This window comes from Hermetia illucens, chromosome 1 (genome assembly GCF_905115235.1).
Source record: "Hermetia illucens chromosome 1, iHerIll2.2.curated.20191125, whole genome shotgun sequence".
Classification (NCBI taxonomy): domain Eukaryota; kingdom Metazoa; phylum Arthropoda; class Insecta; order Diptera; family Stratiomyidae; genus Hermetia; species Hermetia illucens.
Genome location: NC_051849.1, coordinates 135,955,747 through 135,970,190, shown reverse-complemented (window position 1 = coordinate 135,970,190; position 14,444 = coordinate 135,955,747). Strand labels below are relative to the sequence as shown.

Here is a 14,444-nt window from a genome sequence, read left to right as displayed (position 1 = left end):
GGTGGAACAATTCCGTAGCAAGGAACTCACTCGCAAGCTAGCAGATGTAAAACCCGGATCTAATATGTTTGTACATATAAATAGGCTGACAGGCCACAACAGATCCAAAAACTTCGTTCTTACCAAGAACAATGAAAACATCGGCAGTGACGCTAGGAAAGCTCAAATACTCGCGGAGTCTTTCCTAAATCAACTAAACTCTCCTTCACCTAGTAACAACCGAGCCGTCAGTTCGATTGTAGACACGACTATCAAAGACTTTCTTCATGAGCATTCACTCAAATTAACTACCTTCTCCACCTTTAACCCATCCTGCAAACCAAATGACCCAAAAACCTTTTTGAGCTTATCACAGCTCGCAGCCAGCACTAAAAGCCTTAACGGAAAAAAATCAACTGGACCAGATGACATAGCAAACACTGTTATCAAAAACCTCCCTAGGGCATCAATGAAATTCGTTCTTGCAATCTTCAACAACTGCATCAATAATGGGTACTTTCCAACTACTTGGAAAGTAGCAAAGATAATCGCCATTAAAAAAAAGGCGGCTCCCACGAACCACAAAACTTCAGGCCCGTCTCTCTCTTCTCCAACTTGAGCAAGCTCTTCGAAAAAGTATGGACAGTGGGATTAGTCCAACATTAATAATCGTTGGCGCAACAATCCATGTTGGATCAGGGCCTTGAAGTGTTGTAGAGCACTTCATTCAAGACCGTAACGGTACACTAGGAGGCAATGTGGTTAGCATTGCGCTCGCCCGAGATTATTACCCTGATTTGACTCAGGTACTCATTCACAGCTGAGTCGACTGGTGTCCGACGTCAAATCACGATACAAATTCCACTGCCACCAGTGAGATTTGAACCCTGACCTTCCGTACGACAGCCTTGCGCTCTAACCACTCAGCTATCCGGACACACAGTCCAACATTGCGATCGGAAAAACATTATTCCGAACCATCAATTCGAGTTCCGGACAAAGCACGGGACCCAACACGCACTAAGCTACCTTCACGATTCAGTGAGTAGCAGACTTAACATCAATGACAAGCCCACAGTAGTGTGTGCATTACACCTCGAAAAAGCATTTGATTCCGTGTGGGTCAACGGACTTATCTTCAAATTAATCAGCCTTGATTTCCCTATCCCGGTTTCTTCGAAGATAGGCATTTTTACGTCAGCGTGAGAAATGATTATTCCGATCTCCTACCGGTCACTTCTGGAGTACCGCAGGGATCCATTTCAGGACCTACACTCTACAACATTTTCACGACCGACGCTCCAATCCCAGAGAGCGGCACAGAACTATTACAGTTCGCTGACGACACGCTTATCTTCCCGTCGAGCCTCCGACCCGGTAAGGCAGCTAATGCTATAGAAAAATACTTAACAGATCTCTGCAAGTACTACTAGACCTGGGGGATAAAAATCAACGAGACTAAAACACAGGTTACTACTTTTCGGAGAAAATCCAGATACTTGGGATCTAGATCTATCCGCAGAAAAGCTAAACGCTTAAAGCTACGCATCGGAAATATCGTAGTAAACAGTTCACAACAAATAAAATACCTGGGAATACTATTTCATGAACACCTACGATTCGACCCCCACCTTAATCTTGCTCTCAGCAGAGCACGCGGTGCACTAAGTAAAATCTACTCTATTCTTCGTAAAAGAGTAGGACTTTGCACTAAATCTAAACTAACCCTATACAAAGTCCTCATAAGACCGATTCTTTGCTACGGAGCCCCTACATGGATCTCTTGCTCGACCAAAGCTATGAAGAAGTGCGAGTCCTTCGAGCGCAAAATTTTGAGACACTGCGTCGGCTTGTCGTAAAATTGGAAAACCAAGAAGTGCGGCCGCAACGCCGAAGTGTACAGGCGAGCAAAATTAAACCTCTTCGAGAGTTCGCTCTCAACCTGTTGGAAAGATTCTTCGAAAGAACGGAGAATCACTCCAATCCACTCATGAGGCAATTTTATCTGGAGGGTAACTCCACCCCATTAGCCACATTCTTAAGGCCTTGCCAAATTGTAAGCTCTGCATTCAAACCCGCCATTGTCTCTCTCTCTTCGACACTCCTTGCCTGGTAGGGGTGCACAGAGGTTAAGCGCGAAATTGTGAGCGCTATAAAAACATTAGTTATAAGAATTAGATTTAAGTATTATTTATTAGATTAGATTAAGTTAGAATAAGTAAGTAAATAAGCCTTCTCGCGCTCTAGGTGCAGGCGCAGTTTTTTCAAATATATGTCCAGTTTTTTTAATCATGAATTGTCAAGATCTATGTGTAAAGTAAATACACCGTAAAAAGTAATGTCAGAGAAGGTCGGGCAGGCCAAACATTGTAATAGCCACCCGTTTTTTTTAATATTTAATTATGACACATAAGCTACATTTAGGCTAGTAATAAGAAACAAACGCTATGTATTTAATGTAAGTCATTGGTTTTCAAATAAATGATTTTAAAATGAAAACAAAAAAAAAAAAAATGAAAAAAATATAAAAAAAAGGAAAACCAATCAATTGTCTAAACTTATTTGCTATTTGGAATAAAAAGGATAATCCAGTCTAGAGTGAGCACTGAAAGGCTTTCAAGCTATACTCAGTTATATTTTGTTGTAAGTATTGTGCTGTTTGTGTGTTCAGTGATTTTTTTAAATGGATCGTACGAAGGGAGATCGCTTTACCGTTCAACGTCATGCTCGCACTAAAAAACGAGTATTTCATGGGAATCGATACTTATCAGAGAAAAAAAAGGACTTCGCATCAACATCAGCAAAGAAACTTTTAGCAAGCATGAACATGGATGTTCCAATTACGACAAGTTTTGTATATTGCATATTGGATTTTGCTGGAGTTTTCTCCGGTATTTCTGGAAATTTCTGCAAATAATAAAATATACTTAGTAGTAAAGAAGGAATGCGTAGGACATGTTGAGAAAAGAATGGGAACGCGGCTTAGAAATGCAAGGAAGAATCACAAAGGCATTGGTGGAAAAGGGGCTGGACCTCACTACATTTTGTGGGCTAGCTATTCGTCGACACGCAAATTCAATAGAAGGAATAAAGCAAGAAATTTGGGCAACTTTTTTCCATAAATGTTCTACAGACGAAAATCCTCAGCATCAAAATTGTCCAGCAGGCGAGGACAGTTGGTGCGAATGGCGCAAAGCGGAAGCTAAAGGAGAACTGGATAGTTTCCACCACGAGAAGGCACCTTTGACTGAAGAAGTTCAAACAATCATCAAACCAATCTACGAAGATTTGTCACGAGATGATCTCTTGAACAGATGTTTAGGAGCAGAGACTCAGAATAACAATGAGTCGTTAAATGCATTGATCTGGACTTTCGCTCCTAAACACCTTCATTCTGGGGCCAAGGTTGTAGAAATAGCCACTTTTCTGGCTGTAATTGTTTTCAACGAAGGATCCAATTCAAATCCTAGTCACAGTGGGATGTCAAGTTGGTCACATATGTCAGGTTTATGCCGACCGCCATAATGAAGCACGAATTTGGCGATCCGAACGACGATCGACTGACCTTGCTAAAAGACCCAGAATTGAAACCAGGGAGCAACAATCGGCCTTACAAGACTTTTTTGAAGAAATGGAGGGTGCTCTCTATAGACCAGGTATAGCAGATTAATGGTGAGTGAAAATTTTACTTTTGATAATCACATTTAAATTTTCAAATGCGTTTTTCTCGAAACTGCATCTTGAAAATCGGCTGCCACCGTAGCTCAAAACCTATCCAACCAAATTCTTTGAAATTTTCACGACTTCTTTAATACATCATGCAATCGGACGGGTAGTTTTTTTTATTCATAAAAAAAGCCGTAAAAAACACCAAACTCCAAAAAATTAAGTTTAAAAGCCCACCAAAAATTTACCTTTTAATATTTTCTAATTATACTAGTTTGCGGACCGTGAAATATTGTCCACATCAAAATGCCGTTTAGTTTTTTTTCCTGAAATGAATACAGCGCCCTCCGGCGTGGCAACAGAAAAACACCTTTTTTGGAGATGGATGCATATATTGACACGTATTCCAAAAACTATCTACGATATCCAGCTGAAAAATTTATCACATATACTAGAGATATCAATAAACAGATGGTGAAAAAATCACGTTTCTATCTTTATCCAGTCCTCCAAAATAATTTTTCAAACAAGTCGGGAAACCGAAAGCGGGGCGCTTCAGGTATGAAAGGTTTTGTTTACTTCTTGTGTGAGTATATTTGAGTGTAGAACTATCCCATTTGTACGTAGCCCGTTAAGAATATGCATTTAGCATATCCGATTTAGTACTTCGGGTTGTAAATTTAAACGGTAAAGACAACTTTGAGCTACTGCAACTTTGTTACTAATAGTATGATTTTGATCAAACTTGGGGATAATATGCTTCATATTATATTTTACACTACTACCGACTTTTACAACTCTGAGATAAACTTAAGGGGATTTTGACACAATTTTCTCAAAAATATTGTAATATACTATTATTAACTTAATTTGAACAGATACCGATATGGAGAGTATTTTGAGGCCTGGGCACCATATAGAGGCAACTTCATGATTTTTTTAACATTTTTCGGTTGGGTAGTTTCTGAGAATGGGTCCGTTAAAGAAATCATCATTTTCCACCACATTTACTTTGTTAAAAATTGAACTGTGAAAATTAATAGTAGAGCGAAATAGTCATTTGTGGAATTTCAATTGGTGGAAAATATCATATATTGAAATGATTACTCTTTTCAGCCTAATGGAAGTACAAATTCAGGCGTTTGAATTTATAGTATTATCTTTCGTAGGATAATGATCAATTGCATTAGGCATCAAAAACCTTCATGCCTTCAATTATGAAGGAATTGATAAGCTCGATTTCATCCAACGGCTTTATTAACAGCCCTACCCTACAGATAATCTGTCACACATGTTATTTTGATAATGGCAAATTCCAGGCAAATGATACGTTGATTCGATCTGAAGCATTAATCGAAATTACACAAAAAGGCTCTTCATTGTTTCCTCCCTTAATTTAAGTTGTTTTTAAAAATCTAAATATCAATTTATACTTACTGTAGATCTTCATCGTCTGGAGTAAACCTTGACTTCACTTTATCTAATGGGTACTCGGCAAATCTTATATCAGTCGATGGTGTACCCGATGTTATACTACAACTGGAAGCCGCTGAGCTCAGTGCTCCGCCAGTGTGATGTTTCGACGATTGCTCCATATCTACATAATCTTGCAATTGAGTGGGACACATTGGTACATAGCCATCTACTGTTTCTTCTGCTAAGCTCGATGCGCGACTGTGACCTCCCGAACTTCCCGTATACAAACCCCGAGGAAAGTCTGTGCTTGGCGAGACTGGCATAAATCCACTCACAGTTTGATCGCAGGGTGATGTCCCAGGTGGACTATACGGGCTGAACATGTCCATATATTGACTTTGCATATCAACAGAACCAGCTTGAGAAGCAGCCGGGCTCGTTTTACGCATACTATGAACACTGTGTGTAGTCGATATCGGTAATGTTAAGCGTCCATTGGCATTATTCATGTTGTCCAGTGTGCGAACATTTGATTTGTCTATAAACCATGGGTCGTCATAATTTTCCTCGGGTATAACTCCATCAGAGGGATGTGAACTAGAAAATAAATAGACTCAATGAAGATTCTAATTCATATTGATTGAAATTCATATTGATTGGTAGTAGACCAAGAGATTATGTAAAACGTAACAAATAAGCAAATTTAATAATTTTCTTCCATATATTATCTTACTTGAAATATCGTCCCACAAAATTTCCACTTTCGTCTGGTGTTATTGGTCGAACGCAACTATCCGTTTCATCAATGCTCAACGACGATCCATCGCTTTCTGAACATCCGGTTGAAGGACTTAGCGTGCTCAGCGGAGGACTATGATGTCTGCTACTAATACACATAGAAAGTGGCCGGTTAGAAAGTACTGGCCGTGCTGGCGGCGGCATAGATGAATTTGTAATTGATTGAGAGTTACTGCATTCACTAGCTGTTCGATGTCTTGATGATGGCAAACTATCGCAACGATCGCGACCAATTGCCACAACTGTATTCCATTAAAAAAAAACCAATTTAAATTGAATACAACTTGCAAGGCATTTTATATAAATAAGAAAATTGTAAAATTATTTCGCATGTGTATATGCTTGTGCAAAATGAATGGAGGTAATCTTTACGTAACAAAATCAACCATTGCCAATAAAACAAGCGAAGAAAGCTAAACTTCAATATCAAAGCTAAACGGCCAACTAAAGGGAAAGGTTTTAAATGGTATAAACTGATTTGATGAAATAGGAATGTTTGCATATGACATGATCAATGCAACATTCAACTTGGTGTGGATGAGTGGTTTAAACTATTGCGTATACAAGTTATGATTTGATGAAAAGAGCATCTAATTCGCAAAGTGTTTTCATCAACCTTTCATCCAAAATGATTCGGTACATTTCACGCTGCTAAATAAGACATTGCGAAGAAAAACTGATAAGCAAATCAGAAAAAATAAGCAATTTGTTCTGTTTGTTTAATATAAATCGTGTTACTCTCAAAATATATTTAAAGGATTAATCCTTGCATACATTTTGCTATAATTCTAAAAATATATTTAAAGAGCACGTCTACGAGTCACGTGTCCAAATATACATCTTTACTTGTTCATTCTCCTCAAAGAATTGCAGTTAGTGAAGAAATCAAATATTCTTTTAGTGCACAACACTTTAGGTCTGCTGAAAGCTAGCGGGACCCATAACATCAGAAGAAAGGAAAGACACACCTTCCCTGCCTACTTTTAGGGAGCAGTAAGCTTTGCCAGCGAACAATTTCATAACAATGGAAATTCTAGATCAGTTAATAAGTCAGTATCGAGATATAGCTCTTCTCTTCTATTTGTTCCGTACCCTCCCTCCTCATTATTTAATATCAGTACACCATATAGAGGCACATTTTCTAATATTTGAGATTTGCATCTTATAAATCCAGCAAATACCTCGCGTTTGTTTTGCTGCCCGGATGAGATGCATGATTTTCAATGTCATCTCTAAGATTATATGCTTCTTAATAAGGTTAATAAAGTCTGAAAACATAGGCACAAGCTGACATAACGTAAAGATTATGCTTGAAATTTGAATGTATGTTGCACATTTGGGCAGAACAAAAAGGCCTTTGAGAAATTAAGGATAATTGTTGTTTATCAAAATTAAAATTGTGCTTTTCGTAGAGAATTCTTTCACTTTTGAAAAAGTTCCAGCGCACAATATACATGTATATTCATATATACATTCCCACATCATTGTTGGCATCAAGATACCTGAGCATATAAAGTAACAGGGCGAACGCAATGCTGAACACTGACTCATGTACCATTACCAGAAATAAACTGCCCCAATGGTCTTCAAGGCCAAGGTTCAAATTGGACTGTTGCGTCATCAATTGTATTCCAATACTTAACGCTTATGTTTATTATGCTAAGTTCCTTATGTCATATTACAAATCGTTGTGTCCATTGTAAATGTGATTCAATAATATATTGATAAATTTCAAGGAAGCAATTCATTTTAGAGTCAATGATAAACCTTTAATAAGAACTATTCTACAAAACTCCATAGGACACAAAGCTTACAGTGAAGGAATTTGAAAAAAGACATATTCAATAATTCGTCGTGACAAGTTTAATTTTTTTTGACTTACAATACCTTAGGTTCTTAATGTCTAATTTATTAATTTATTTCTTATAAGAAAGAATACGAGAGTTCAATCCATACAACCTGTGCAAAAATAAGAATTAAATTTACATCTAGAGAAAAAATAACAACCTCTCGACGACCCCTTTCAGAATATGTACGGTGGGTTTCATAACTATAAGACCTGATTTGGTTAGTTTCGCTGTAATTTAACCTAAATAAAATTTTTTGTTCACCCTCTGAAACTCTTGTCTTCGCTATTATAAAATTTCTTTCTCCAGATTTAAAAATCACATCTGATAACAGCTAGATAAACAAATCCGCGCACAGACAACAGAACATATTCCTTGCAGTTTCGCTTGAAGCATTTAACCATATGTTTGGAGCGAAACAAGCCCCAAGCCTGAAGCTTCTTTGGTCACAGCGGTTAAGATGTGACCGCAAACGATTAGCAGCGGTTGTCCCATGAAAAATGGGCCGGTATCACCTGCTAAAACCGAAATGGTATTTATGAGTAAGCACCTGTCTCGCGAAACAAATCTTTAGATTGTACCAAGATTAAAAGGAAAGGATCCTTTCACCTGTAGCTATTGATAAACTGAAGCAACATATAACAGCGCTTTGGCATGGTCACGTCAAAGATCTCCATACTACCCTTGCTAACAACCCATGTGTAGCACAAACAAGACAAAAAAACCAACCATAAAACATCGAAAGCTAAACTTTTTAGAATACTTTTTCCCCTATAACGAGGTTGAAATTCTTAGTGGATTTCTCACAAAACCAGAAAATCATTCAATATGTCAAGTGTAAAAACATAAGGATAGTCGATAGTGAGTCGCTATACTAATACCCACAATATTTTCAAGCAACAAAATATTTAATAGAAACAAATTTCCAGATCCTCAACTTGGAAAGTAACCCACCGCACTTGCGCCCATGTAATCAGGCAAAAGTCATCGATACCACGATCGTATCCGCTGCAATAGCGGCTCCCGCTGGTAAATAAAGCCCTTGATTTGATAGGTTAAATGGTGATTAGAGAGTGTGTCGACTCCATCCACTTCAGCCCTATGACCGAGTCAGAATCGCTCCTGAACGGGTCAAAATCTGAAGAAGGAGCCTCTTCGTTTCGAACAATGCTCTTATTTACATTTTTTCTAAGAGTATTGGCGGTGCGATGGGCAAAGTGGTTTACGCTTCAACTGCATTATTTAGGTAATAGCTCATATAGGTAATAGCTCAACACCACATGTTGAAAAAATAACAAATTTTATTGAATTTTCTACGTAAGAACATTTGAGTACACGATGGTTCCATCTATATGTAGCTCGTAGCGTATATACGTTGAATATTTGCGATATTCGGTGTGCTCCTATTTCCTACGGTTTAGCAATTTGACGCGAAGGAGACAACTTCGACCTACTACAACCAAACCTATACTACTGCATTTTACCTATCTAGGACGAACCTAAGGGGGTTCCCAGTAAATTTTCGAAATATAGTAATCTACTATTATTAACTCTTTTTATTTTTTCAGATTTGTCTGTAGGGTAGTTTCTGAGAACGGGTCCTTGAACTAATTGACCTCTTTCGGATCCACGTATTCCTCTCCTGCGCAACCAATACCAAAGCTACCTGTTCGAAAAGTAATAACCGAAACTTTTCATATGATACGTCATATGGCTATTTTTGGTGGAAAAAAAAAGTTGAACGTGGAACAATGTATCTCTCCACTTGCATGGGGGTTCACAGTTCCAAGGTTTCTACCGAATTTCGTCCCAGTAAATGTACCCGTTTTTGAGAAAGGTGCGGGTTACCGACAAATAGATAATGAACCAATTTTAATAAGGTTTTATTTTCAACAAAACCTTGAAAAGGAGTAGATCATAAATAAAGTTTTTTATTGTCATTTTTTTAGAAACGACCCAATGGCGAGCCGTTAGCCTCAAAGTAAAGAAATGCAAATCGTATCAAACCAATGTAATTCGTTTGCTTGTACTGTCAAATCGGAGATCAACTATACATATATTCAATTAGTTACAAGATATTTATTATTTTACATAGAAGTGTCTTTACACTTTTATGTACATCACATTAGTAACTAGTCAACTTTAAATTTAAAAACGTAAAAAAGAGGAAAAAAGACGAAAAAAGGATGAGGAATTCAAAAGGAAAAAATGTACAGAAAAGTAAATGTTTCTTTAAAAATTCAAGAAAGTTATGAAAATATTCAAGCTTTCATTGCTCAACTGCGGTTACATACTTCGCGATGAACGAATGTTCCGGCCCCTTCGTAGAAGCGTGGGTGAGCTGCATTTATTACTTTTCATAATAACCGGATTCGTTAATGTCGTTGTTGAACCTATACTCGCAGAAGCGTTATTAGCGCACGGCTTTGACGAGTTGTTGATAGTGACCAGACCATTTCTCATTGAAATAGTATTTATGACAGCATCGGAAGATGCTGCATTCAATTCCGCAGATATACGATTTGTAGAGTCTGCAGTAGTCGCGACATTGCTATTATTGTTTTTATCATTCATGCCGTTGCGAACAACTTCATCAACACTATGCCCATTCATATAATGTACGACGTTAATTCCTATTCCATTTCCTCCGAATTGTCCTGAACAACTCAATTTTCGTCTTACACTATTCATGTTACCCATCGAATGGCCACTACAAGTAGATGAACTCGACGCCAGCAAAGTAGGCGTACAAGACAAGGAGGAACCGTTTATCTTAGAGTTTCCCATGCGATTTGGGTAACTTTTGCAGTGATTCTTCGCTAACAAATTATTGTTATTAGAAAATGATCTTAGTGCAGCCGCTGTTGATGCCAGAGATGATGGGTGAAATGAACCAATTTCACAAGAAGTCTCCTCTGTTAAAGGGAGTGATCGAGTACGTTGATGGCATGGTTGTACGTATTGTTGTTCATTACAACCGTTATTGTTCTCTGATGTTCCATTTATATCGTGTGTGATAGTGGCATGAATAAGTAGTTTTGTACTAGCGTTGGTTGCGTTGATTCCGTCATTAACGGATCGGTCACCATTAGGCAACGATAGTGTTCTCTGGTGACACATTGTTGTCATTGCTGTAATTAACGAAAATAAAAGAAAACGTGATGGAAAGCTGCGATTTGTCGTAAAAATTTCACGAATGGAAGGTGTAGGCATATTCGTAATACTCAACTTTAGACTGACATATTATGGCTGAAGCATGAACAGAATCTGAAGAAAATATAAACCCGAAACGATATAAAAACATTAACTGGCAAACTTAGCATTAGTACTATTTGTTAGAATTAATCTTTTTACTTATTTTTTATTCCTACATCACATTTATTTTGCCTTCTAATTCAAATCCTAAGTATTTACTCTTTTCTTCTTTCGTCATTACTTGGAGGAAAGAAAAGGTGGGAATTTCCAGCAGTGTACGAATTCCACGACGCAGAAACGGGACATCTTTTAAGGCAATCCATGAATCGATCCAACTTTTAACTTTTTCACAAGCCTGGTCTGGATAATACTGTCAGTAGAGTAGGTTGATTATCGACATACAAGCATAATTTCCTTGCTTCTTAACAATTCTCATCTTTGAGACATTTGGAAACGGCTTGTCGAGTATGACAGTTTTTCTTGTTGTTGATATTTGCTTGATTAAATAACACTTCCAAATCTGTCTCTTCAAAAACCTTCTTCCGTCTAAACCACTTCTAAACATTTTTTCAATAGTGGCATAATAATAATCGTTGGCGCAACAATTCAAATTGGATTGGGTCTTAAAGTGTGTTAGAACACTTCATTCAAAACCGTAACGTTACACTACAGTATAACTGTAGGAGACAATGTGGTCAGCATTGCGCTCGCCCGAGGTGGTTACTCTGATTTGATTCATGTACTCATTCACAGCTGAGTCGACTTGTATTCCACATCCAGTCACGATACAAATCCCTCTACCACCAGTGAGGTTTGAACCGCTCCAACATTCGAATACAGATTTCCTTATATTAAGGTAAAAAATTAACACCTTTCGCAAATGACGAAAATGTCGCCAGTAAATTGCCATTTCCGAGAATGAAAGGAAAAGTTTTATATTAGATACACAAATTGACTAATGTCTTCACGTAGTTATTATGACAAATGTTCAAGCTTATTATCTTTCAAACAAATCTTCTTTATATATACCTAGTTACTAATCCAAATCCGGCATATCGTATAGCATCCTTCTATATCATAGCTTACCACTCCAGATCATAGTATCATGCGAAATTTACGGAACATCACGGAATTTTCAAAATATAACAATATATACGAATAGACATGAACATTAATTTTATTATAGAAGAAGTCGAGATTGAATATATTTCGTCGCTTTGGTTTTACACATCAATAATATTACACCCTGCTTTTACATATTTCGTTCACTAGATGTTTTATATATTTAACAAATTCCATATAAACATCTACACTTGCCTGAACACAATGATTGTGAAGGACGACAAGGTTTTGTTTCACACAAAGACTTAAAGATGTCAAACTGAAACAATAGCACAAACTCCACCGACTTGCAGTGGATGCTAATAGTAAAAAGCGGTAGTAACTCCTTGGATGATAGCCCGCGATTCAAATCGCACTGGTGCTGTGAATGAATATCTGAGTCAAATCAGGGTAATAATCACGAGTGAGTGCAATGCTGACCACATTGTCTCCTACAGTGTACTGTAGTATACTGTTATAGTCTGTGATTGAAGTGCTCTAACACTTTTCAAGGCGTTGATTCAATTGGATTGTTGTCCCAACAATTATTATTACTATTAAGGCGAAGATGTTGCGTTGGACAAGTGGCGGTGCTCTGAGACCCTGGCATTAAACCGACACGGTGGGTACTTACATCAAACCGCCACCACCTGGATAAGTAGCATAACTCACTACGGCCACGTATGAAATGAGGACATTTATAATCGATATGGTGTTGTACCCATCGTAGATTAATAGGTTAGTTGCAAGAAAACCACCTTCGATGATATGATCATGTATCATAGCTTGTTACCTGAGATTTGCCTGAACATCCGAAAACTGAAGTGAACACTGATGACTCGATACGCCAAATAGTGATTTCAGAGCTTCGCGAACTAAACTTTTGACCGAGAAAAGTGACGATTCAAATCTAGTCAAAACGAAAACTATTTCGAAAATCGAAGCCGAGGACGGTAGCTTATGCTATTGTAACTCATATTTGGAAGAAAGCTGCTGTCCCATTATAATTGCGAATTCAGTGGAGCTGCTCATTCTAATCCCTTATGACGCTTGCATGTTCAATTCTAATGGAGGAATTAATGCATTGATTTTAGAATCATTTTGTCTCTATTCTTTTTCTTCAATGCCGTGATGTGAATGGTGATATAAAATGGAATAGAACACTTTTGTTACAATAGAACCGAATGTGAAGATAAAAGCATTTTCATCAATTCTCTATTCTATTATTTTCTGTATGATCGTCATGACGGATTTTTTATCTAAATACCTTTTGCTAATTGTGTTTCATCCCGTTTCTCACAATACTCTCTTCTACACTTTTACCATTTCTATCAATTCATAGTTGCATATCTGCAACGAACCATAATTTCGCTGTTATTTAACTCTGCTAGTATAGTCAGATCAACCACTACAATATTGTGAACTAGTCGACTATCCTCCCAAATAATGCAGAACAGCGTCAGTGTCACCTCTAGTTAGTGCGATGATCCTCTAACAATCAACTCCTTATTAACATCTTATAAACTTCATGCAATTGAATATCCGACTTCAACAACTTACAATTATGAAAATGCTAAATTGGTCGGCCAATTTCAGGGATTTTACTCCTGATAAACCGATATATTTCTGCTTTCCAATATCCTCTCAATATTCTGCATATGCTTCAACCATAAAATTGAAGATTTTGAATTTCTCAAAATTCTTTTCATTTCAACATCATTGCTAAGTAGTTTGAAAGAAATATGACAAAAAAAAACTATTAACCAATTTCCTTCAAACTTCGCCAATTCCTCAAGTACTCATTAACATTTACTTGACATTACAGAATAATTTTTTTCTGAAGAAAATATGCACCATTGCTACTATCCTTCCATTCGAAATACACAGCAATCAGCTTCAAAATATCCAGATAGCATTTTGAGAACAACAACATTTACAGGTATATCGTTTCATATACATTTTAAACACAACAAATCGCTCTTTTGATCTGGATATAGATGATGATGATTTGGGAGATTATTTTATTAAGCTAAAATTTTAAATCTACCAAGTTGATTTCGCCAATGTAAAATGCAACGTGCCAGAGACTTTACTCAAAGAACTATTCGCAGCGTTAAATATGAGAAAAATATGCAGAAATAATAAGAAAAGGATTTTTACTGTAGCCGCTTTTGCAAAAGATGCTTTTATAAATACAAAGCACCGAAAGTTGTAAAAGATGCACTACAAGCTGTTAGTATTCTTACAAATCCATTATAAATATTTTTCATAATTTTAGTAGGAAATAACTAGTTTTTATTTCTTTTATTTTTAGTTAAAAACTTATTCAAATGTTTTTAGAAATTCATCAAAAAATTTTACAGAATGAGTGCAAAAATTACGATAGCGATATACGCAATTTATTCGGCAAAGAGAAAATATGACCAGGTAACGTTAGGTAAT

At 37.1% G+C, this 14,444-nt stretch overlaps 1 protein-coding gene across 7 annotated transcripts in view; it reads right to left on the bottom strand.

The window, feature by feature from the left end:
• Window positions 1-14,444, bottom strand: part of LOC119654665 (insulin receptor substrate 1-like) — a 120,408-nt gene that overhangs the window by 12,033 nt on the left and 93,931 nt on the right. For 5 of the 7 annotated variants that reach the window (XM_038060161.1, XM_038060195.1, XM_038060178.1 and 2 more), the window contains 3 exons: window positions 10,001-10,837; window positions 5,795-6,101; window positions 5,083-5,658 (listed from right to left, as the gene is read on the bottom strand). In XM_038060161.1, the coding sequence (XP_037916089.1) occupies window positions 5,083-5,658; window positions 5,795-6,101; window positions 10,001-10,837 (1,720 nt within the window). The remainder of the gene's footprint in view (window positions 1-5,082; window positions 5,659-5,794; window positions 6,102-10,000; window positions 10,838-14,444) is intronic. The other 2 variants (XM_038060203.1, XM_038060212.1) reach the window with 1 other exon arrangement.